The sequence below is a fragment of the Chlorocebus sabaeus genome, chromosome 14 (assembly GCF_047675955.1).
Source record: "Chlorocebus sabaeus isolate Y175 chromosome 14, mChlSab1.0.hap1, whole genome shotgun sequence".
Classification (NCBI taxonomy): Eukaryota; Metazoa; Chordata; class Mammalia; order Primates; family Cercopithecidae; genus Chlorocebus; species Chlorocebus sabaeus.
In genome coordinates this window covers 102,673,891-102,699,738 of record NC_132917.1, presented here as the reverse complement: position 1 = coordinate 102,699,738, position 25,848 = coordinate 102,673,891, and the positions used below count along the sequence as shown (strand labels likewise).

At 41.5% G+C, this 25,848-nt stretch overlaps 1 protein-coding gene across 50 annotated transcripts in view; it reads right to left on the bottom strand.

Annotated features, from left to right (window-relative positions):
* Window positions 1-18,461: 18,461 nt before the first annotated feature.
* Window positions 18,462-25,848, bottom strand: part of MAP4K4 (mitogen-activated protein kinase kinase kinase kinase 4) — a 192,949-nt gene continuing 185,562 nt past the window's right edge. For all 50 annotated transcript variants that reach the window (XM_073023257.1, XM_038004234.2, XM_008008228.3 and 47 more), the window contains 3 exons: window positions 25,178-25,337; window positions 24,192-24,331; window positions 18,462-22,022 (listed from right to left, as the gene is read on the bottom strand). In XM_073023257.1, the coding sequence (XP_072879358.1) occupies window positions 21,939-22,022; window positions 24,192-24,331; window positions 25,178-25,337 (384 nt within the window). In that variant the 3' untranslated portion in view covers window positions 18,462-21,938. The remainder of the gene's footprint in view (window positions 22,023-24,191; window positions 24,332-25,177; window positions 25,338-25,848) is intronic.

Sequence of the window (25,848 nt, the reverse complement as noted above, 5' to 3'; positions counted from 1 at the left end):
AGCCTCTTCAAATACAGCTTTTGCCCCATTTTCATTTTCGTCTTCTTTTGAGACTTCAGTATCCACCAATGTTAGATTTCTGGACTGTGTCTCATATGTCTCTTATTCTCTTTTCTGTGTTTTCCACTCTTTATTTCTCCCTGTGATTCATTCTGTATATTTTCTATTGACCTTGCTTTCAGCTCACTACTCCTCTATCTTGCTCTATGTAACCTGCTGTTAAGCCCATCTGTGGAGTTGAGTTTTAAATTTTTAATTTATTTTCTTTTTAAAACATATAACAAAATTTATCATCTTAACTATTTGTAAGTGTTCAATAATGTTAAGTACATTCACATTGTTGTGCAGCCCTCCAGGAACTGAAACTATAACCATTCATCTTGCAGAAGTGAAACTATAACCATGAAACAACTCTCCATTTTCTCCTCCCCCAGTGCCTGGCAACCACCATTCTACTTTCTGCCTCTACGAATTTGACTACACCAGATATAAGTGAAATCATATATTAATTGTCATTTTGTAACTGGCTTATTCTACTTAGTATAGTGTCCTTGAGGTTCATCCATGTTTTAACATGTGCCAGAATTTCATTCCTTTTTGAGGCTGAATGATATTCCATTGTTGGATAGATCACATTTTCTTGATACATTCGTCTGTTGATGGACACCTAGGTTGCTTCTGCCTTTTGGTTACTGTGAATAATATTGCTATGAACATGGGTGTACAAATATTTCTTTGAGACCTTGCTTTTGGTTCTTTTGGGTATGTACCCAGAAGTGGAATTGCTGGATCATAAGCTAATTATGTGCTTAAGTTTTTAAGAAACTGCCAAGTTGTTTTCTTTAGTGGCTGAACTATTTTACATTTCCACTAACAGGGCACAAGGATTCCAATTTTCTCCAAATCCTTGCCCAAATGTGTTACTCTTTGCTTTGTTTGTTTTAAGAATAGCCATACTAATGGGTGAGAAGTGGCATTTTATTGTGGTTTGGATTTGCATTTCTGTAAAGATTAGTGGTGTTGAACATCTTTTCACATGCTTCTTGGCCATTTGTGTATTATTTTTGAAGAAATACCTATTCAACTTCTTTGCCGGTTTTTTAAACAATTTTTTTGTTTGTTCCTTGTAGTTGAGTTATAAAAGTTCTTTGTATATTCTGGATATTAATCCCTTTACAGATATGTGATTTGCAAATATTTTCTTCCATTCTGTGGGTTGTCTTTTCACATTCACAAAACTTTTTTGGTTTTGTTTTGTTTGTTTTTGAGATGGAGTCTCGCCCTGTTGCACAGGCTAGAGTGCAATGGCGCGATCTCGGTTCACTGCAACCTCAACCTCTCGGGTTCAAGCAATTCTCTGCCTCAGCCTCCCAAATGACTGGGATTACAGGTGCACACCACCGCGCCTGGCTAATTTTTTGTATCTTTAGTAAAGACGGGGTTTCACACGAACTCCTGACCTTGTGATCTGCCCATCTCAGCCTCCCAAAGTGCTGGGATTACAGGCGTGAGCCATTGTGCCTGGCCCGAAACTTTTAACAGTAGTTTCTGTTATCAAATTTCCATTTGATTCTATCTCATTGATTACATTTCTCTGCAAAAATTTTCAATCTTTTCACTTATTTTTTGTAACATAATAATGAAGTATTCCGATATAACTCCAGTATCTGTATCACCTGCAGGTTTCTTTGTGTAGTATTTTCTTACTTGTTAATTTTTGCCATTCCTTGGGATGTCTGATAATTTTTTATTGCATGCTGGATATTGTATATGAAAAATTATAGACAAAATTTGAGATTCGCTAACATTATCTTCCTCCACAGAGAATCGATTTTGGCCCCTGGCAGGCAGTTAAAATACAGGTGGAACACCTTATCCAGTCTGAGATTGAGTTGATTCAAAATTATATTTTAATTCTGAAGGGGAGCTGGCCTTTTTCTGCCTTGCCCTTTAATCCTAGGTTGCACCCTTTTCATGATACTAATAGGAAACCTAGGGTGTTTACCACAGCCCCACCTTCTAAGTGGGCTCTTCACTAAAATTTTGCCTCCCCAGACTTATATGACTACCAAAACTCTTCATTATTTTCCAGGTTCTTAGCTTCTTGAATTCACAGTGTCTATGGTGGAAAAAGTGGAAAAAAATGTTCGTTCATCTCAACTTGGCTTCTCTTTCTCTGGGATCTTAGACTTCCAATCTGGCCTCCTTGGGAGCTCTGACATCTACGTTTTGTTTCCTCATTTACTGCAAGGCTACTGAATGCTGAACTCAAGTTCCCAGGCTTATTAGCTGCTATTTCCTGCTCTTTCGCCCATACCACTTTCAAATTAGCAAACCTCTCAAAGGTAGATGCACTATGGAATGTAGGGCTCACTCCTATGCCCTTCCTTCCCTCTGGTATCCCCTTGAGTCCAGTCTTCATGAGTGACTCTCCAATGCTTTCAAATAAATTTTTTTTTGCCGGGGGTGTGGGGGGGCAGAGTTTACAGCATTTCTAATTGTTTTTGGTGGTCTGGAACATGTAATTCTATCATTACTTCATGCCTTTTCTGGAGCTTAAAAACATAAAATTATGATTGCCAAATGAAAACATAAATGAGTAGACAGGCTGAAAGTCAAAGTCAAGATTTATCAGTAAACAAGCAGAAAGACAGTATTGTAAACTTTAGTCAAAAAAAAAAAAAAAAAAAGAGAGAGAGAGAAAAAGAGTCAATCTACCAGATAGAACATCCAACTAATAGGAGATCCTGCAATGTCAGAATTAGTGAAAGTAGGGATAGATCAGAAGACTTCAGGTTAAAAGAGACTACTAAATGTCAACTAGGATAATTGAAAAAATCCAATAAATGAATCCAAAATGTAATGAAAGCATTCAGAACACCAAAGATTTTTTTTTTTCTTTTTTTTTTTTAGTGCTAGATGCTTCCAGAGGGCAAAACTTCCAAGTACCAAGTAATAAGTCATTCTGGTAGGAATCCTCACCTCAGCAGCAATCAAGTGATAGAAGACAATGGAACAATATCTTCACAATTCTATGGGAAGCTTATGTTAACATATAACTTTATTCCCAGGTAAAGTATCAATTAATTATGTGAGATGGAATGAATATAGACATTTTCAGAAAGACAAGACTTAAAGTTTTCCTCCTATGTACCTTTTCTAAGGAAGTTACTCAAGGACGTGCTTCAAGAAAATAAGGAAGGAAAACAAAAAAGAGAAGGAAGTGAAATTCAGAAAGCATTTGAAATCTAACCCAGGTAGGGGGAGGAACAGTGATCAGTGAAGGGAATTTCCAGAATGATATCTGGCCAGCAGTCCTAGATAGCAACCAATCCAGGCTGGAACAGGAAGTGGCAGTTGTTTACAAGGGATATTGCTAAGAAAAGTGGATTGCATTCAATAGGTAGTATCAGTGAAAAATTGGATGATTTTGAAGATAAGATGAAGATATCTTTTTTAAAACTACTTCAGGATTCTAGGAAAAACATGCTACTTAGAAAAAACATGGTTAAAATGTCAACCAAGATTTGAGCAATTAAAATAAAGGAAAAGATCATTCATTTGATCCAGATATCAGATATACCTTCCTCTCAGTGGTATAGAGGTCATAATGTTTGGTTGTAGAGGGAAAGGGAACTCTAGCAACCCCTTGACTAGGCAGAGAATAATATGTAGAATTAGAATAATGTAAATACTATGTATCTACTTGAAACTTTCATATAAATATCTTTAAGTAACTTTAAATATAGTAACAGAACAAAATCCAAAAGTTATCAAGTGTGAAATCATAAAGATAGAATTTGAGAGGTGGAAAAGGGAAAGAAGTGGCAAAGGGTAGGGTGTGGGGCTAATGCATGCATCTCATTCCATGAGGAGTTAGCACAGGCTGACTAAATTGGATGCAACTGAAAACAATGTCTAAATGTTGTTTATTTCTATAGTCTTGGTAGTTACATAGATATATGTTGTCAAAACTCATCAAAATGTACATTTTAAATGGTTACATTTTATTGTATGTAAATTATACCTCCATAAAGTTGATATCAAAACATTATTTTAAGAATTAACCTTTAATTTAAAACATAACCAATAAAATAATAAAAATATATAATTGTGAAAAGTTGGGAAGAGGAATAAGAAATGAGGGAAAAATTAGCCAAAGCCTTCTTTTTCTTAATAGGGAGTGAATAAATATTTAAAGGTGATTAATCAAACAGTGGTTTAAGATATAAAGTCCCTCTCATTAAAATATGGTGACAGTTGTGCATGATTGACTAACCAATGGGACAAAATACAAGGTTCATAAATAGCCCCAATTACATAATCAAATGTAGTATAGGATGAAGATGTCATCTTAAATCAGTGGGACTAAAATGGGCTTTCTAATATATGGTATAGACTATTAAGAATGTCATATGGAAAACATAAAATCAAATTTGTTCCCCAACCTGTGTATCACAATCAATAAAAACAAATCATAAAATGAATGTTAAAAAGGAAAGAAAGAAACCATATCGATACTAGAAGCAAATATGAGCCAGTTCCTCTCTAACCAGAACTGAGGAAGCTTCTACTGACTTAAAATCCAGATGAAATAAGGGAAAAGATTATTGACCACATAAAAACAAAATTTGCTTTATTTAGCATACAAAAAGAATTTTAGAAAATAGAATGGATAAATAACAGACCAGGGTAACTACTTGCAAAGTATAACACACAATAAAACTGTTACCGGAAGGAAGGCCTTGAGTGTGAGGTGTCCAGGTCGTTGGCATTTTGAACAAAGAATTGGACAGAACACACAAGGTAACAAAGGAATGAAACACAGGAATGAAGCAGCAAAAGCAAGGATTTATTAAAGCACACCACAATGTGGGAGTAGGCCCCAGCGAGCAGCTCAAGGGCCTGGTTACAAAGTTTCCTGGGTTGTAAGTACTCCTTTTGAGCTCCCTGCTATGGTTTGGCTGTGTCTCCACCCACATCTCATCTTGACTTGTAGTCCCCACAAAACCCAGTGGGAGGTAATTGAATGATGCGAGTAGTTACCCCCATGCTGCTGTTCTTGTGATAGTGAGTTCTCATGAGATCTGATGGTTTTATAAGGGGCTCTTCCGTCTTTTCTCAGCACTTGTCCTTGCTGCCATCATGTGAAGAAGGATGTGTTTGCTTCCCCTTCTGCCATAATTTAAGTTTTCTAAGGCCTCCCCAGCCATGCAGAACTGTGGATCAATTAAATCTCTTTTCTTTCTAAATTAGCCAGTCTTGGGTATTTCTTTATAGCAGCGTGAGAACTAACTAATACAGTAAATTGGTACCACAGAGAGTGGGTGCTGCTATAAAGCTACCTGAAAATGTAAAAGCCACTTTGGAACTGGGTAGCAGGCAAAGGTTGGAACAGTTTGGAGGGCTCAGAAGAAGACAGGAAAACGTGGGACAGTTTGGAACTTCCTAGAGACTTGGAGGGCTTAGAAGACAGGAAGATGTGGGAAAGTTTGGAAATTCCTAAACACTTGTCGAATGGCTTTGACCAAAATGCTGACAGTGATATGTACAATGAAGTCCAGGCTGACATGGTCTCAGATGGAGATGAGGAACTTGCTGGGAACTGGAGCAAAGGTAACTCTTGCTATGCTTTAGCAAAGAGAGTGGCAGCTTTTTGCCCCTGCTTAAGAGATCTGTGGAACTTTGACCTTGAGAGAGATGATTTAAGGTATCTGTCAGAAGAAATTTCTAAGCAGCAAAGCATTCAAGAAGAAGTGTGGTATAAATGTTTTTGGAAAATTTGCAGCCTGATGATGTGATAGAAAAGAACAACCCTTTTTCTGGGGAGAAATTCAAGCCAGCTTCAAAAATTTGCATAGATAATGAAGAGCTGAATGTTAATCACCAAGACAATGGGGACAATGTCTCCAGGGAATGTCAGAGACTTTCATGACAGCCCTTCCCATCACAGGTCCAGTGGCTTAGGAGCAAGAAATGATTTTGTGGGCTGGGTCCAGAGCCCCCTGCTCTATGCAGCCTCAGGACATGGTGCCCTGTGTCCCAGCTTCTTCAGCTCCAGATGTGACTAAAAAGGGCCAACCTATGGTTCAGGTCCTTGTTTCAGAGGGTATAAGCTCCAAGCCTTGCTGGCTTACATGTGATGTTGAGCCTGCAGGTACACAGAAGTCAAGAACTGAGGTTTAGGAACCTCCACCTAGATTTCAGAGGATATATGGACATGCCTGGATATCTAGGCAAAAGTTTCCTGCAGGGGCAGAGCCCTTATGGAGAACCTCTGCTAGGGCAGTGCAGAAGGGAAATGTGGGGTGGAAGCCCCCACACAGAGTCCCCACTGGGGCACTGCTTAGTGGAGCTGTGAGAAGAAGGCCGCTGTCCTCCAGACCCCAGAATGGTAAATCCACCAACAGCTTGCACCCTGTGCCTGGAAAAGTTGCAGACACTCAACACCAGCCAGTGAAAGCAGTTAGGAGGGGACCTGTATCCTGTGAAGCCCCAGGAGTGGAGCTGCCCAAGGCCATGGAAGCTCACCTCTTGCATCAGCGCACCATGGATGTGAGACATGGAGTCAAAGGAGATCATTATGGAACTTTAAGGTTTAATGACTGCCCTATTGGATTCTGGACTTGCATGGGGCCTCTAGCCCCTTTGTTTTGGCCAATTTCTCCCATTTGAAAGGGATATATTTTCCCAATGCCTGTACCCCCATTGTATTTAGGAAGTAACTAACTTGCTTTTGATTTTACAGGGTCGTAGGCAGAAGGGACTTGCCTTGTCTCAGATGAGTCTTTGGACTTGGACTTTTGGGTTAGTACTGAAATGAGTTAAGACCTTGGGAAACTGTTGGGAAGGCATGATAGTGTTTTAAAATGTGAGGACACGAGATTTGGGAGGGACCGAGGGTGGAACGATATGGTTTGGCTGTATCCCCACCCAAATATCATCTTGAATTGTCACTCCCATAATCCCCATGTGTCGTGGGAGGGACCCAGTGGGAGGTAACTGAATCACGGGGGCAGTACTGATGTTCTCATGATAGCGAGTGAATTTTCACAAGTTTTGATGGTTTTATAAGGGGCTTCCCCCTTTGCTCAGCATTCATTCTTCTCCTTCCTGCCATCATGTGAAGAAGGACGTGATTCCTTCTGCTTCTGCCATGATTGTAAGTTTCCTGAGGCCTCCCCAGCCATGCGGAACTGTGGGTCAATTAAATCTCTTTTCTTTATGAATTACCCAGTCTCGGGCAGTTCTTTAAAGCAGAGTGAGAACAAACTAATACAGTCCCTATATGCTACCCCTTATCTAGATGAAGGATTTGGTCTGTGGCTAATTAAAGGCTGAGGTGAATTGGTGCCCTAAGCAGATGATGGGATGGCCCCTGCTTGACTCACAGCCATCCCACGGCACTCTCTCTTTTCATCTGAGACGTGGTAGAAAGGGGAGGGTTGTAGGGAGAGTAGCCTTTGATCTTTTGCTACTTTGGTGTGGAGAGATGGGGTTTTTCCTTTTGGTTTAGCTTTTGGATGTTGGAGTTAATTGGCCTTAGGGTCCCTGCCCCCAGCCCCAGGTGTTTTCTCTTTTAGGGAGTTAGCAGGAATTGGCCTCAGATTCCCTGCCGCCAGACCTTGGTGTTTTCCCTTGATTCAGCTTTAAGAAGTTAGCACCAATTGGACTTAGGTGCCCTGCCTGCAGATCTATTCTCCTGCCTGAAAACTATTCCTAATGTATAAAGAGTTTCTAAAAATAATCAAGAAAAAGACTAGAGAAATGGGCAGGAGATAGGAACTGCCATCTCACAGAAAAAGTAAAATCTAGTCAGATTATTCAAGCTTCCCTGCCTCCTCCAGTGGAGATGCATTTTAATGATTTTTTTAAAAAACCATCATGAATTTATACTGAAATTCAGGATGATAGAATTTTTCTTCTATCAGTCTCATTGTCTCTATCTCCTTTCTCCCATCCTGAGGGTCCCTGTTCCCAATAACACCACCAACATCATGTTAGGCTCATGAAAAAATGCTCAACTTCCTTGACAGTAAGATAAATGCAAATGGAAACTATATTGAGATACAATTTCTAAGTTTAACAACATATGCTGTTGGTGAGGCTGTGGTGAAACAGACACTCAAACATTTTTTTGCTGGGAATAAAATGCTTCAGAGGGGGACTTGGCACTATTTAGAAGAATTACGTATTCATCTACAATTTGACTCAGAAACTCTTCTAGGAATCTGTTCCAAAGATATGATGGCAAAAAATGTAAGCAAGATTTGTGTGCCAGGCTATTCATTGAAGGATTATTTAATTAGTAAAAGACTAGAAACAGCCACATGCCTAACAACAAGCTGGCTGAAAAAACTATGGTGCATCCACCCAGAGGGATACTGCACAGCTGTTCATAGCCGTGTGCAGAGAGAGCAGCCCACGGAGACCAGAGGGTTGGCTGCAAAGAGGCAGGAGGGGCCTTCCTGGATTGTGACAATGGTTGAATGACTCTAAAAACATACTATTGCTTGTCCAGCTGGACCTTTCAGATGAGTGAATTTCATGGTATGTAAATTTTACCTAAAAATTGTTTTAGAAAACAATTGCAAAACATCTTTATATAAAGTGAGCAACGGAGTGGCCTCTAGGGTATATTATTCCATAAACAAAGCTCGGTGGGGAAAAGTAGGTCATCAAAAGAAGGTCATCAAAAGGTGAACACAAATATACAAACACATTTGTTCATATATATTTTAAATGGCAGGATAAACAAAGAACTAATAAAGATTGTTACTTACAAAGATAAGGTGGACACTGGTGGAGAAAGGAGGGAAGCTTGAATACTCTGACTGGATTTTGCTTTGTAGGTTTAGCTTTAGAACAAGGTAACATTTTACATAATAATAAAACAAAGTTAAATTTATAAAAAGCAATCCCTAAAAAATCCAAACCAACATGAAATACTTAGTTGGTGGCATAACCACTCTAAGAACAAAAGAAAAAACAAAAACTAAACCAACTCATCTCCTAAACAAGCCTCAAACTGTTTTCAGTCATCACACTGTTGGTGGTTGGTGATAGTGCTGATGATATTCTGAGCCTGTGGTGTATGTATTGTGGCAAACCCATGATGTTGGTGGTCTTATTGGGAAGGGGAGAAAGGAGATATAGATGATGAGATTGAAAGAGGTTAAGGAAAAATCCTATAACCTCGAATTTCAGTATAAATTCATGATGCATTTTCTATAATTAAAACAAATGGCCAGGTGCTGTGGCTCATGGCCTGTAATCCCAGCACTTTGGAAGGCCGAGACAGGCAGATAACTTGAGCCCATGAGTTTGAGACCAACCTCAGCAACATAGTGAAACCCCGTTTCTCAAAAAATTCAAAAATTAGCTGGATGTGGTGGCCATGCTTGTAGTCCCAGCTGCTAGGGAGGCTAAGGTGGGGGGATTGCTTCAGCCTGGGAGGTGGAGGTTGCAGTGAGACAAGATGGTACCACTGCATACCAGCCTGGGCCACAGAGGGAGAGAAAGGAAGGAAGGAAGGAGAAAGGAAGGAAGGAAGGAGGAAGGAAGGAAGGAAGAAAGGAAGGAAGGAAGGAAGGAAGGAATGAAGGAAGGAAGAAGGAAGGAAGGAGGAAGGAAGGAAGAAAGGAAGGAAGAAGGAAGGAAGGAAGGAGAGAGAGAAAGAGAGAGAGAGAAAGAAGAAAGGAAAAGAAAAAGAAAGAAGAAAAAAACTTTACATTGAAAAGACGAAGAAAAATGACCTTTGCAGCGGTGAGCAACACCAACACCAGCTTGTGATCGCAAAATACCATTTCCCATGAAGAAAATCCTAATTCCTGGACAGACGGCTGACTCCAGGGCTAAGGTGGGAAATGAACAAAATGAGTCTGGAACTTGTCATGTCAGAAAGCAAGAAAGCTATCAAAGACTACTATCGTCATATCTAAAACACCCAAGAGCCAATGTGAAGAGATTTCTACTGGCCAAAGCTGGGACTATTTGAGCACCAATAATCCTGATTTTTTTTTTTCAAAGAGGCATACATCAACCGATTACAATGTGTTTTATTTATTTAGATCTTGATTCAAACATGTTGTTTCAAAAAAACACATGGGACAATCAAGGACATTTGAATAATGAATGAATATTGATGAAATTTAAGAAATTATTGTTAGTTTTTTATGTATAATAATGGTTTAGTGGATTTAGAAATGAATACTGAAATATTTACAAATAAAAAGCTATAACGTCTGGGTATTGTTTCAAAATAAGCCATGAGGATAGTGGGGTGGGAGAATAGATTCAAAAGATGGCCGTAAATTGATAATACTTGAAGTAGGGGGATGGATACATAGGGGTCCATTCTTTCTATTATTTTTGTATCTACTTAAATTTTTTCCATAATAAGAAGTTTTAAAAAGTTCTATACGCCTGACCTACTATTTATATATACAGTGTGTAGTAGATATGAGTTTGCTTCACAACTTCAGGGCAAGAAGTGACACGTTATTTTTAAGAATCAGGTCCAATCTGCTCCAAGCCCCCACTGCTTAGAATGTTGAGGACTCTAACCTACAGAGTGTTTAGGGGATGGCTCCTTCCCTGTAGGGTTGCACCAGAACCTTTGGGTCTTTAAAGTCATCTGGAAACAGGAGCTAGGTCTGGAGCGTCACTCCATGGAACACTCATTGTTCCAGCCTATGGGATCTGCCTCTGTGACTGCTCACTCCCCAAAACACTTCACCTCTCTGAGGTCCCATCACCTGGTGAAGGACAAACTGGACAAGTCTCTACTTGCAGAACCCCCTTCTAAACTTGTCTTCATCTCCAGCTTCAGGAGGCTCACCCTTTCACCTTGGTTGGACCCTGTGTAATTCTGCTTGGGCTGCCAGAACCAAACACCACAGTCCAGGTGGCTTAAACACACCAGGAATTCATTGTCTCACAGTTCTGGAGGCTGGAAGTCCAAGATCAAGGTGCCTGCAGGGGTAGTTTCTCCTGAGACCTCCCTTCTCGGCTTGCAGAAGGCCACCTCCCTGTTGTGTCCTAACGTGGCCACTCCATGTGCATGTGCATCCTGGTGTCTCTTCCTGTTCTTAAAAAGACAACAGTCCTATTGGATTAGGGCCCACCCTTATGACCTCATTTAACTTTAGTTACCTTTAAGAAGGTCGCAACTCCAAGTGCAGTCACATTGGGGGTGAGGGCTTCAACATATGAATTGGGTGGGGGGAGGGGGCCATTCAGTCCTTAACAGATCCCTCTTTTGCCTCTCCAGGCCAAACTTCCTAAATGGACCTGGCCTCTTAAACAGAGGTGTTGGCAGTGAAATTGTCTTCCAGGGACCTGGCAACTTGTTTTGGCCCTGACATGCAAAACCCATCACTATTCTGGGAGTGAACTGGGCAGCAAAGGCTTGGCTGCCTCTGGTGAGAACTAATACAAGCGTTCCATGTCTCACAGCTTCCAGAGCAAAACTCAGCATCCTGTTGTATCAATCAATGGGCATGTACAAAACAGGCAGGGACAGACAAGGGAGTCAGGTGTAAGTCTCCGATTCCTTCTCACTAAGGCATTTTCTCATGAGGTTTAAGAAGTGTGGGTAAGTGACAGCCTGCACTCTCCCCTCTGGAAGTTGTTTCTGATCTTGAACTTGCCTCATAAGGTTATGCTTATCTTAATTTATTTTCCAATGTCCTTAATTGTCCTGTTTTACTAACAATTTCTATGGAACAGTGGTTCTCAAAATGAGATCCCCAAACCAGCAGCCTCAGCACCACATGGAAATTTTCTAGAAACGCAAATTCTCTGGCCCCACATCAGATCTTTAGAACAGAAACTCTGGGGTGAGGTCCAGGCATCTGTTGTAACAAACCCTCTGTGGGGTCTGATGCATGCTCAAGGTTTGAAACCACGAATCTAGAAAGCTTAAAGGTTCACTCCTGGAAAGGGCATGCAGCCTTGCAGTTAGTCTTTCTTGCCTGAGCCCTGGGCTGCACTGTTCTCAAGTATTCCTTGGGGTTCTCTATGCACTATATCTTTTTAATTGCTTATAGCGAACTTCCTTTTGGAATCTGTACTCAAATCAGACCCTCTAACTTTTTACAATAACCTCAGCATGTAACTCAGTGGCTTGTACACAGTATGGTACTTTGTATTTGTTGAATAGGTAAACAAGTTAGTGCATACAATCATAAAACACTTATTTTGATGCAGATCCTTCATGTTCAGTTTTATGTAGGTTAAAAAAACAAGGATTCCGATAGCTAAATTTGATTATCTGAAATTAAGAAGAATGTTGTCTAAGATTCAGGTTCAGTCCTAGGTGATAAATAACTACTTCTGGTGGATTCCAAGATGAGCATCATCCTGTGTTACTCTCAATTTACAGTGACAGCTTCCCCATCAATTAGGCAGAAACACCTGCATCTAGCTCTCTAGACTGACATTGAAGCATTAAAGGTATAAACTAAGACAATGGGGTTGCGCTTCAGCAATAGGGAGCTTTGAGCCTGGACTCTTAGGAGATGTCCTGAGCTTTTCCTGCAGTACAGAGTGATGCAGGAAGAATGGGACACTCAACATCCTCTTAGTCAATGACTAGGTTACGTATGAACATGCCACGAGGACACCAAGAGTTATTGTCACCTTTCTCAGTTTCTACCACGAGTCTGTGTTCCTTTCCTTCTTTTACGTGTTATGCGACAGGCACCAGTAACTATACATAACGGTGGAGTGGGATTTTCCCCCACAACTCTGAGAAGTCTCTGACAACTTCATTTCCAGGCAGGATGGACTCACCTCGCTCCCATCAGGTGACTCAGAGGTTGCCACCACCCCCTTCCCTGCACAGGACACAGCATGCTGTCTGCAACGCCCACTGCCTGCTGTGGGAAGTGCAACCAATCGGCTGCACGGATCCTACAGCGTGTGGCGTGCGACTTCTCGTGGGGACATGAAACACCTCAGCTGACACCCCTCTTCCTCACAGCATCAAGGAAATGAAGCAAACACTGTACCATGTCTGTCTTCAGAGGGGGAATGAGGTCTCCCTAGGCTCCAGGCACCACCACATTCCCTCCCTTGAGATTTGCAAATTGTGTTCTCCATCTATTTTTGACTCTCTTGCATTTGTTTTATCACAGGCAGGGAACACAAGCTTTATATATGAGGGGGTGTAAAATCTATTTTCTAAAATCCAGGTTTCTTTATGAAAAGTGAATGAATGAAATGAGTCAATGGCTTTATCAGGATCACACCCCAGCCTGTGTTCCAGGGAACATTCCAATGGAACCACGTCTGAGTCAGCAAGCCTTTGACTCAAAAAATTAGTGTCGAGAACTCCTTGAAAACACTAACCAAACTAATGTGCACTGAGGTACAGAAAAATTAGCCCTTAAAGATGAGCAGACTAGGTTCTAATCCTGGCTCCTCCATTGATAAACTCTAAAACCTCCAGCAGGATATGTAATTTTTAGGAGCTCAGTAAGATGTAGACAATATTTACCTCCAAAGACTCCAGCAGGAAGTAACCATAATAATGTACATAAAGCCTCTGGCAAAATGGTAGCCTTGTGTGGCTACTGAGTGCTCAATGCAGCTAGTGGGACCTGGGAAATGCTGTGTAAGATACGTACCAGGTTTCAAAATTTAGTATGAAATGAAAAAAGTCAATTATCCTATTCTTTATAATACTGATTACATGTTGAAGTAATATTTTGGAATATACTGTGAAATATATTACTTTTTCAAAATGTGCACAATTATATATTTTATCTTACACCAGAGATCAAGAAAAATGACGTTGACAGGTTGACTTATTTTTGTGCCTGTCTGAAAAGCTTCAGCTACTACTGAATCATTAAAAAGTATCCCGAAATCACTGACTTCATATACTTTTTAGGTTCTTATCTTGCAAGGTTAACTGTTTAAAAATTGTGATCATATACCTGTGGGCATCAGAATTTTCTCCATATTAGACAACTAAAAATTAGATACAGACATTGACAAATATTATCTATAAACTCCAACAGCCAGGCAATATCTATTCTCATTGCTTGACCTTTGAATTCAAACTTAAAATCCACACTATTTCTTTAATTGGCCTTAGATAATGGCATTCTAAAAATGTTTTCTGATTAAAAAAATATATGGACACTCTGTGCTTAACGTTGGAAATCTAACAGATTTGGGTCTGGGTACATGCAGCCATTTCTCTTTTGCCACCTGAAGGGCTGACTACTTGTAGAAAGCTCTCCAGGGCCAGACAGAACTGCCTGATCTCTGATCTAGCAGGATCCGCCTATTTCCTGTGGTGGGAAAGCCTGTAGATTTCCTAACCTGGTTGTTGTAGGGTTCACTGGGGAGTCAGCAATAGTACCAGGAATAAAGAATCAAGTGTAGCCAGCCTTCCACACAGAGGTCCCAGAGAGTGCGCTAACTGGGCCAATGAGACATCCATGTGTCCTGAAGAAGCCTCCACCTCTAGACAGACCCCATTTCTGCTGCATCCAGAGTCCATTCACGTTTACAAAGAATACTGAAGCCATTTGATGAGTTCAGAAGTGGCTCATGAATTGCTCACCACCTGATATGGTTTGGCTGTGTCCTCACCCAAATTTCATCTTGAGTTGTAGCTCTCACAATTCCCACGTGTTGAGGGAGGGACCTGGTGAGAGATAACTGAATCACGGGGGCGGTTTCCCTCATACTGTTCTCACGGTAGTAAGTCTCATGAGCTTCGATAGTTTCATAAGGAGTTTTCCTTTTCACTCAGCTCTCATTGTCTCTTGTCTTCCGCCATGATTGTGAGGGCTCCCCAGCCACGTGGAACTGTGAGTCCATTAAACCTTTTTCTTTATAAAATTATCCAGTGTTGGCTACGTCTTTATCGGCAGCGTGAAAATGGACTAATACACCACCCTTACACATATCTAGTCCCAACTTACCTCAAGGTAGGTGATGCTAGAGGGGGCTGAAGGGCCTTCAGGTCCTCTACACCCCAACAAAGCCTGCCTCAAGGGGCCTGGACCGGGCAAGCCATTGAAGTTGCCCGTTTCATCCCCTTAGGCAGTTCTGATCGTCCCTTTCATAGTGGAGGCTGATTCTGCTCCCGGGGGCATTCAATCCACTTTTCCTAGCTCTATCTTCTGGGTCCTGCATTTGTGTCTCTACAAATAAATTTAAATTAACAAATGGGTAGCCTGAGTCTCCTCTTCTACAGGCTGAGAAGACAAGTGTAAAAGTCCTTAGCACACAGGGCCTGGTGCAGAGCAAGTATACATAAAATCCCATTGCTGTCATTGTTAATTACCCAAAGCAGGATAGATTGATCAGGGTTGAATGATATTTTGATTTTTAAAGGAATATATGCTTGCTTCTACCAATTATTTTCTTTTGACCCATCTTCATTGGATCTAATTTGAAGCCTTGTCCTGCTGTGTCCCTCTCCTGCGATGAGGCTACAGGTAGTCCCTGTATCTAAGTGTGACCTGACCACCAAAGGGCGTCATCTCTCACTTCAAAATCCATGCAGTTCAAACTCACACCAGCTATTCTGGCAGCTGCATGCTGTTGTAGCTTAAAAGTGTAAGTCTCTTTTACACACACAGTTACTAAAGGCTCTGCTTTAACATCTAGAATATACTAAGCACTGTTCCAAGTAACCCCTTTAGTTAATTCTGCATTTCCCCAAAGGAGCGCCATACCTTAAGACTGTCCTCAGCAGACAGTGGTTGCTCAACTTGCTAGATTGACCAGAACGCCACCAAGTTCCCAGAAGTTTACTAGTGTCTACACTTACTCAATGAGGTATCCTGCAAATGACAGTCTGGGGACAGTTAGGCCTTCCAGGAGGCAGCACTGAGGAAATGTGCTCTATGCCAGTAAGATACACAAGGTGCCAACCGGACAAGGCCCTTGTGAAATGTGACAGCTCCATGCGTTTGCCAAGGATCAGAAAAGGATCCCAGCTCAGCAAAGCCAGTTCTTATGTCCCTTCCCAGGGGTGAGCCCACATAAGTTAGAGGGGACAACCTCAGAACCCTGATTTAGGATTTGGACACAAAGCAAGCCCATAGGTCCCAACCTTTCTGGGTTGGAGGTCTGCTCTCCACAGCAGGCGGGGCCTGTGTTGGCGACTGTGCTTCCAGAACGGTGCCCCATTCCAAAAGTTGACTTGCTGCATCTGACCTATGAGAAGCCTACATTTTGGGCATCAAGATCATCTGTGGAAAAGGGATCCCTGGGTTTCTAGCAGCTTCAACAGTAAACACACCTAGCAGGAACCCATTTCTGCAGCCGCTTCTGGAAGTGCTGACACGTGCTACAACATGGATGAGCTACGTGATAGGAGCCAGTCACAAAAGACCACACGGTGAATGGCTCCATTTCTGTAAATGTCCAGAACAGCCAATCTATAGCGAGAGAAAGTAGATTAGGGACTACCTAAAGCTTGGGCGGGGTGGGGGGATAAGGAGGGGGTGGAGGGAGGCAGCGATTGGAGGATAACAGCAAAGGGGTATGGAGCACCATCTTGGGGTAGTAAAAACACGTGAAAATTGTCAGTGATGGACGCACACCTCTGAATAGACTACAGGCCACCCGATTGTTTACTTAAATGGGTGACTTACGCAGTATGTGAATTTTATCTCGATAAAGCTGTCAAAGAATCAGGAAGTACTCAATACCATTTATTGTGGAACAGCTGCTTAATATTAGTTTCTAAAAGCTATAGTTATATCAGGATAAGAGCAGAACGGCCTTGGTCAGCTCTGTCCGTATCCCTCCACAGAACTCTGGTGAGCAACCTGCCTGAATTCTACACTTTTGGCCAAAATAGAAATGAGGATTTTTTAAAAGTCATTTTGTGGTGGAATATCTACTCCAAATTTCTTAGAAACAAGCAAGGATCCTTGCAGTGTTATTCCAGCACCCAAGCTCCAGCTGGAGGGACTGGTGAGTACCAGGAACCTGTTAAGGGACAGGATGGCCCATGCCCAGTGCAGTGGAGCTCTGCAGCCCTCCTGGGGCTGCACTTCCCCAGCACTTCCTGGAAGGAAGACCTGGAAGGAAGGAAGACCAGAGCACTTCCTCGCCCGTCCCACACTGCACAGGTGGGCTGGTTTTCCCTTGGGTTAACATAGGAGTTATTTCATGCTACTTAAGCAAATGGCCAGGGAATCTGAGTGCCTGCTCTGTGCCAGCCATTATAATGTTTGGTAGTTCAGGAGGAGCAGAGTTTGAATGTAATAAGTGGTTAAATTTGAGAAACAATCTCGGCTAATATGCAGGCTATGTATCCTTTAGGAAACAGTGAACAAGATAACAGCAAAGAGGCTGGGCAGGGCAGAGGCAAAGATGAGACTGTTTCAGGAAGAATGTGACACATGGATACAGTCTGATTTACCTAAGGGAGAGGTAGACTAGGTATGGGAACGTAATATTTGAGTGCCTATCTTCTCCCATAAGAAAATATAGTAACTACTTTCCCCAAGTTTTGATCTCTTAGCCATTTTACTTTACAGAATACATTAGCTACTTCTGCTTAAATGAAGCATTTTTTTTTAAGTAGATGCCAGAGAATGCACCAATTTTACTGTATATTTTAATGTGATGCCAAGACACAGAGCTGGTGTTGGCTGAAGGGTCTTGATTGGATCCCCCGTTGCTTCCTTCAAGTGAAATCTCAACCAACGGAGGAGAAAGTTGGAACAGGAGGAATGCATGATGGTCCCAAGAAAACACCAGATTTTTACTGCTAATCATCCACCAACTGCAACACATCAAGTAGGAAAAGAAAAATCTTACTCACCTGACAGCCTAAGTACTTATAATTTTATTCTCACATTAGAGAGAGAACATGTTTCTAGGATGAAGCATGAAGTGCTTTATTAAATTGATGACGATGTAGCACGGGCAGCCCCGCAGACTAAGGCGAGGTGCCCATACTGAGAGCATGGCCCCAGATCTGCCTGACGAGGATCACGCCTACCAGGCCTACGGGGGGTTGATGGAGAACCCCAGCGCTTAGACACAACGACCTTACATTGAAGGGGCTCCAATGATTAGACCCAAGTTAGTATTTATGCGCCAAACTGAGAAAGAGCTACTTTAATTGTCCTATTACAGACATCATGCTGTTTCACTTTTTGATCCAAATTCAAAACTGCAAAAATGCAACACTCTTTCTTTCTTAAAGACCAGCTTTACTCCGTATTGGCTTCAGGAACATGGTGATGGAGGTTCATCTCCCACTTCATCTCTGAGATCTTTAGACAAACATTGGCTACTTTCATCATCTACGCCTGGCCTTGGGCAAGCCCCTGTCGTCGGAGATAGCAGAATACAGGAGCTTGCTCTGGTGCGGGCAGCTCAGGGGAGGCAGGTGTGTGCATCAAATGTGGATCCTCACAGGAAGGAAACATTCTGAAGGCTCAGAACATATTTGAAACTTGTGTCACATAACATAGATGTCATTTTTACTTTATTTAAGGAAAAAAGGTTGGGGGGACAACAGTAATTTTCATAATACACAGTAGACAAGTTAGCACTGCAAAAAAAAAGGGCTGTGTACTTGCCACCAGTCTGCTTTGCAGCTTTTATAATTAGTCAATTTAATGCAGTTTGTCATTTGTATTACTATTTAGCAAATTAATAATTGGCAAAATTAGGGTAAGTGTGCTACAACTAAGACGAAAACCTAAATAACCCATAAAAAAAATCACTTAAAATAAACCATAAATATGTGGTGCGCATTAGTGTAACAAAACCATTTTTGTAAACATTTTCTCCAACATTAACATGTGCATGAGAAAAAAGTAAAAACACTGCACTCAATACAGAAAGGGTTACTCTGATTTCAATACAGAAAGGTTATTACTTACGAAAGCTTTGACTAAACCTAGAGATATTTTTGTTTTGTTTGGAAGAGCACTCCTATAACAGTTCAATGTTCCGTATGTAATGGAATCATTACAATACTGTTTTCTCGTGTAATTTTGCCATATTGGCACTTCTGTGGAGAAGTCACTACCCTGTAAAAGGGGGGAAAATAACTCCTTGCCTAAAAGAATCTAAACATTTCAACGACTCCCAACCTTTTATGCAGAAACTTCACTGGGTACCTGCATCAAGCTATAGCAACTCAATCTGGTTTACAAGGGGGTGAGGCTAAGAAGGGAAGGAAAAAAAGGCAAGTAAAGCACAGACCAGGAAGTCCCCGCCTAGAGGGACAAAGGGTGGTCCAATTTCAGTAACTTAAGTCCAACAATGGATTCCATTCAGTTCACCACAAACGCCAAGAGAGTGCCCACGGGGTGCCTGGAGCTACACAAGCAGGGCAAGCACAGCTCGGTGTGAGCTCAGACCCCCTTCACCACCTATGGGAAAGCCAGTTTTCCTCAAGTTCTAAGCACTTGGTAATTCCAGTGAAACACCATTTGCATTTTTTTGTGTAACCCTTGACTTACAGATGTGGAGCTTCAAGTCTTTGGATAATGTAAGACCACCATGCCACATTCTTTGTTCTCTGCCTCCTCCCACTTAACATCAGACATGGAGCATTTCTTCAAGGACATCTGCCCACCTTTTACTGTTCTCTAAAGCCAGGGAAGGAGCCACAGTCACCTGTGCCTTTCCTTCTTCTCTTGATATGTACACAAGTGTGTTCACTGTGGCATGTTTCATCTTATGAAAAGCCTAAACGTGGATATAAATCACAAGCAGGAATTTAATTCTAACTAAAGTCCTGTGGTGATGGAGTCCAGCCTACCTCAAATCCCTTTAAAGGTAGCATTAACTTTTCAACCTTCTCTAGGTTAATTACAAACCAGTAGGCAGCTTTGGCCTTCAGCACTGCTCCAAATTTGTACAAATGAAACATCCATTTCCATCTTCTTTTCCCTCCCCAAAAAGTAAGGCTTCTCAGCTGATCTTGTCTTTATGGGTATACACAAAAGCACCAGCTGCTGTGTCTGCATTCATGGGTGGATGTACTTGTCTTACCAGATGTTTGTAGCTGAAAGGAGGGCCTTTTTCAAAAATACTGAACCAGGAAGAGGAAACTGACAGGGGCCAGAGTGGGTGCCAAGTGGGATGGGAAGCAGACAGGTACAAATGGCTGCTGTGTTTAGGTGGGTGGGGGCAGAGGGAAAATCCCCCATTTTCACAATATACAGGAAAAGTAACCACAAAGGAAGAAGATTAAGCCTAAAAAACAGCAAGTTTCTTTTGATGACGGAGGTTAAAGCAGCCATAATGCAGTATTTCCCCTGGGAACTCGACAAGAGGAAAGTCAGATGGCAGGACTGGGACACGGAGCCCTGGTCTTTTTCTGAGACGGTAACATCCTTAGGGGAGCTGAGTGATGACCATGAAGCCATGAAACAGATTCTTTCTCAAGACATTTATTACAAATGTCATGAATATATTCATAAAGTAAAATCGGTTTAAAAAACAGAGAACGAGAGAGCAAGTGAGGAAACGAGAAAAGCCAGGACTTCGGCATTACACCTAAAACACAGAAGATGCCGACTTCATGAATAAGCAGAATTCACTACATTCTTAAAATAGTTTTAGTGCATTGCATTTTTAGAAAAGGGAAACTCCCCCGCCCACGAGAAAAGGTTCCTGCAACACTGAACAGTTTGTGTGACTATTCTAATGTGACCACCTGTCTGCTACCACCCGCCCCCCACATCGAGAACAATGAGATCTCTTGTGTCACGGACTGCAGTTGCCCCATCAACCTTTAATGCTGAATCTGGTGAAAACAAAGCATTCTGCTTTCTAAACTTGGAAGGAAATTGCATCAGCCTTAAGGCTATTTCCCATCTTCATGGACAGTTCTTGTGCCTGCTGACTTGTGACAATAAAAGTCAAACTTCAATCTGGTCGTTTTGGTATTAAGATTAAATTAAACATTAATGGTTTCTTCCAAAAACATATAAACTAAATCACCTCTCAATGCATTAAGAACAATGAGGTAGGCAAAAAAAATAAACATGTGGTTTGAACTTTTTTCTTTTTTCTGCAAGTGCAGACTGTGGTAAAACTGTGGTTGCACTTCTAGGTTTAAACAAAAATTAAACCTTTAACTGAGGCAGTGCTAATACTGTCACACAACAAAGTTCTGGCCATTATACAAAATGCACACGTTTTCTTTTTCTTTTTTTTTCCTTTTTTTTTTTTTTTTTTTTTTAGAACCATCTGCACATGATTTAGGCAACCTGGTACACAGAAAAATGACTGAGTTCTTGGCCAGGACCCCCCACCCCAAATCCAAAGAAACAAAATGGGACCCCTTAACCCACCCCACCCCATCTCCCAAGCCCCACCCACAAAAAAGTTATCCTAGTAACTGTGTCTTTCACATTTTATAAATATTAACTTCTTAAACCTGCATCTTCTTCTTTGTCCACATATTGTCACATTACAAAAAAGAAATGTCAATTAAATACACTGTTAATGTTACTATATTAAATCTGCTCTCTGCTTCAGCACTCTGCTCCTTTTACCACCACTTCTCACCTCCTTGTGCCCACTGCCAATAAAACCAACGGCGTGTTCATGGTCGCCACTGTCAGACACCCACAAGACAGAGTCATTCAGAGACAAGGAATTCTGGAGCTGGAGGAAAGGTGTTTGCTTTCCAGTATGATGCTCAATCCCAAACACTTATAGCACCTGATGGTAGAATCTGAACAGCACCAGCTGCATTGCAGCCTTGATTTATTTTGGAGTAAGAAAAAAAAAAAAAAAAAAAAAAAGGGGATAAACTGGTAAAACAGGAACAGGAAGGAGGGGAGAGAACCCAACACGTGAGGTCTGCACACACAGCTGTCCTGGTTGCCCTCGGTGCAGCTCCAAGCTCCAGTTACAAGGAATTCCAAGTTCTCAGGATCTTGAAGACTCTGGAGGCCAGTAATCCCTGGATCACACTGCTTCTACCAGCTCAGAAGAGAAGTCCTGCCTAAGGTCATGAAATAAACCTGACTGCTGCCACCAGACCGAACAGAGGCAAAGAACACCTGCAAAAGCCAGAAAAGAGAGGGCATGGTTACCATGGTCATGCAGCACTTCCAGCCAGGGAATCTAAGCCACCATCATCCTCAACACTGTATGAGAAGCTGAGACCCCCAAAGAGCCTTTTCAAAAGAAACTGAGGCCGGGCGCAGTGACTCACACCTGTAATCCCAGCACTTTGAGAGGCCAGGAGTTCCAGACCGGTCTGGCCAACATGACGAAACCCGTCTCTACTAAAAACACCATGTGGTTGCACACACCTGTAATCCCAGCTACTCAGGAGGCTGAAGCATGAGATTCAATCACTTGAACCCAGGAGATGGAGGCTGCAGTGAGCCAAGATCACACCACTGCACTCCAGCCTGGGCAACAGAGGGAAACTCTATCTCAAAAAAAAAAAAAAAGAAAAAGGTCGGGCACGGTGGCTCACGCCTATAATCCCAGCACTTTGGGAGGCCAAGACAGGTGGATCATCATGAGGTCAGGAGTTTAAGACCAGCCTGGCCAAGATGGTGAAACCCCGTCTCTATTAAAAATACAAAAAATTAGCTGGGCATGGTTGTGGGCGCCTGTAATCCCAGCTACTCAGGAGGCTGAGGCAGAGGCTGTAGTGAGCCGAGATCACACCACTGCACTCCAGCACGGGCAACAGAGCCAGACTCCATCATCAAAACAAACAAACGAACAACCCACAAAAACCTCTGGGGCAATTATCAATTTATACTTTGTAAGGAGTGACCATCTGCAGCCAATTTTTATTACAACTCAGGCTTGTTACTACTAACTCCTTATACATTGGCATATTGTGAGAACACAAAGAAAAAAATGGATGTTTCTGAAGAGTTATTTCTTTCCACTTCTACAGTTAACACTTCTAATAAATAAATATCTTTAAAAAACACAATGAGCAACAGGGAAGACTCTTTAACAACTAATTTCTTTTTAAAAATCAACCAAAAATGTATTAATTCTTCATATAATCCATAAAGTAATAGAATTTTTGTGCCTTTTGTTAATACATCTTAAAGGACATGACATGTATGATAAAAATATTTAAGTGCCTGAAATTCAAAGAATGTTATAGTTGCAGCTACGGTAAATATACTTAGGAAAGTATAAGCCAGCAAGCTGACACAACCCTGGATTAGGTCTGAGCTATAGAAATTTTCAAGGTCACAGATTTGGGAGATCATCTATAGGCAAAACTCCACTTGAAACTGAGTTGTAGGGTTGCAGAACACAGTGGGTGGGGGTGAAGCGACTTTGTGTTTGGGATGTATGGGGCAAGCAGGACCAGCTGCCAAGGACAGATGTGTAGTTTCTTCTTTCTCACATTAAATGATTAAATGTTTAAATCTGAGAACTCGGTTGACTGCTAGTCTGTCAGTGTGAGGCAAAAGGTGGAAACGTTCTTCAGAGCCAAGTTTCAAAGGTCTGACTGGACAGAAGAAAGAAAGGGTAGGCTTAGTACAAATCAGTTCCACCCTCGATGCCTTCTCCCTTGGCAAACAGGGATGGGTCAACGCCCCTGGCCATCTACCTGCTCCACTCCAAAGCCAATTTGAAAGGGACTTCCTGGGAGGAAGTTGCCACAGGAATCGTCCCTGGAGTGATACGGCCAGTTCTGAAAAGCAAAGGGGGTGTGATGCCATGGGGTCTAGGTGCAGGAAGTTATGTTATGTCTGCATAAGATGATTTTTACTGTGAAACATTTCCGACATGCAAACCTAGGAAGCAATTTCACCACTCACAGACTAACAAGGGGCATCTTCTTGACACACACCAGGTGAGAGGAACCTTTCGATGTAGGCAAATCACATGGTGGTTCCTTCCACTCACAAAAGAATTTCAGTCAACCCAACTGGCAGCTTTTATCTTCCCTATCTCTAAACTAATTGTTATAGCCTAGACAGATCATCTAATAGAGTTAAAAATGTATATACAAAGCAAAACCCAAATATGTTAATTTATACAGAGGAAAAATATCTCTGTCCCCTCAGAGCAAAAAGCAAAACATACCCCAATCCTCACAGACATGACTAAAAAGCAATATTTAAAAAGTTCCTTGATTATTTTTATCAAAACTCCAAGGAAATTAATAATCAAACTCCACGCAAAAGAAGCCATTACTAAAAGACAGAGTAACTAAAAAGAATTCATAAGAAAACCATTACCTTGTCATTGCGTTCACACAAGAATTTTAGTCTTTGAGCCCTTTTGTGCATGAACACACCATCCAAGTGACCAGTTTCCACAGATCGGATCTCTATGGCCTTCTCTCCCCAGCCCATTGTCTGATTGGATCGAATATATGCTTTTAGGGAGGGAAAAATTACAAACCATTAAAGATAAGGAAACAGCCCTGAAAAGATGTTGCTTATGTGATAAACAAGTATTTTTATACTTTTAAATCTTTTTAAAATTTAAAATTTAAATGCCTAGCATTTAAATATTTGTTTTCAAGGAACTCTGCCTTTGTAACCACCTTGTCCATTCTGTGAAGGAGTGACTTGCATCAGTGGTTGATCTATCTCATATTCCTTAGGCCTTTCATGCCTATCTAGAAAAATGACCCACTGAGTTTAGAGTTTAGTGCACAGATTTTTATCAATCCAATCACGAGAGAAGGCAGGGAAGAGAAACGATGAGTGATCAGAGACAGTGACTTAACTACAATAAAACCAAAATAGTTTTGGAATAGAAACCCACGAAAATGTTAAGTATCAGTCTTTATTACTGAATGCAAACTAGAAAACTATGCACAAGGCTGTTTGTAGTTACGGCTCTACCATTCTCAAGTGCAAATAATTTCCCTTTCTCTCCGTCTCCCTTTACCAATTCGTTACCAATTCTCTGTCTCCCTTTACGAAGTGGTCAACAAAAACATGTCCAATTTTCCTCTGGATGTTTTAAGGATTAAATGAGAGATTATGATAACAGGATTTTTAAAGTATAAAACAATTTCTTGGATTTTGTTGTAAAATAGACCTATGACTATTTCCACGGCCTACAATCTAACTTTCCACCATCTACTGCCAACCACTCTGTTCAATAGTAGCCAAAAGGTCTGAAGGACATATAAAATCAGCATGATAAATACATGCAGTCTCAGACACGGCTCCACGTTCACAAATGCTGCCTTTCCCCAAGTTCTCCATACCTACTGACGTAGGCATCTCTCCCCACTGTAGAACTACATCCTTGGTGATCCTTCCATATGTGTTTACATAAACCCCCTCATCTTCATAGCACACCAAAAGCTCCATTCCATCTGTATTGGGGAGGATGATGATTGCATGGGGTTTGATGCTACACTGGATCTAGAGAACAGGAACAAAGTACAGGGAAGAATGTCTGTGGTTATTTCCAGCCCTGTGAAAGTGCTCAGTAAGACTCTTGGTGAATACACTGGTACCATATCCCTGGTGATAAATACAGCAATTAGATAACATTTGAGAATACTCATGCAATATATATCCCCAAGTCTGCTCTTTCCCAGTAATATACTCTACTGACTCAAATCTCCTGAGGCCCATGAAACATATTTGGATGCTGGGCTCCAACTGAGAACCACTCCCAACCCAGGGATGTTCTGGTCTGTCAGCAACTGCCCCAAATCCATCCCATGTTAGTCAAAGCAAGGGCTAAGAGGTTTTCACAAGGGCTCCACAGAGCCAGGAAGGTGGATGTCCACTTGTCTAAGAGCTTGGAGCTACTGAAAATTGCTTATCATTTAAATACTCACCCCCACACCGAGGGGAAATGAAGAATCCCTGCTTGTGTTAGTTCACTAAGCAGAGTAAAGAAAAAAGTCAAAACAAAATGAAGCCA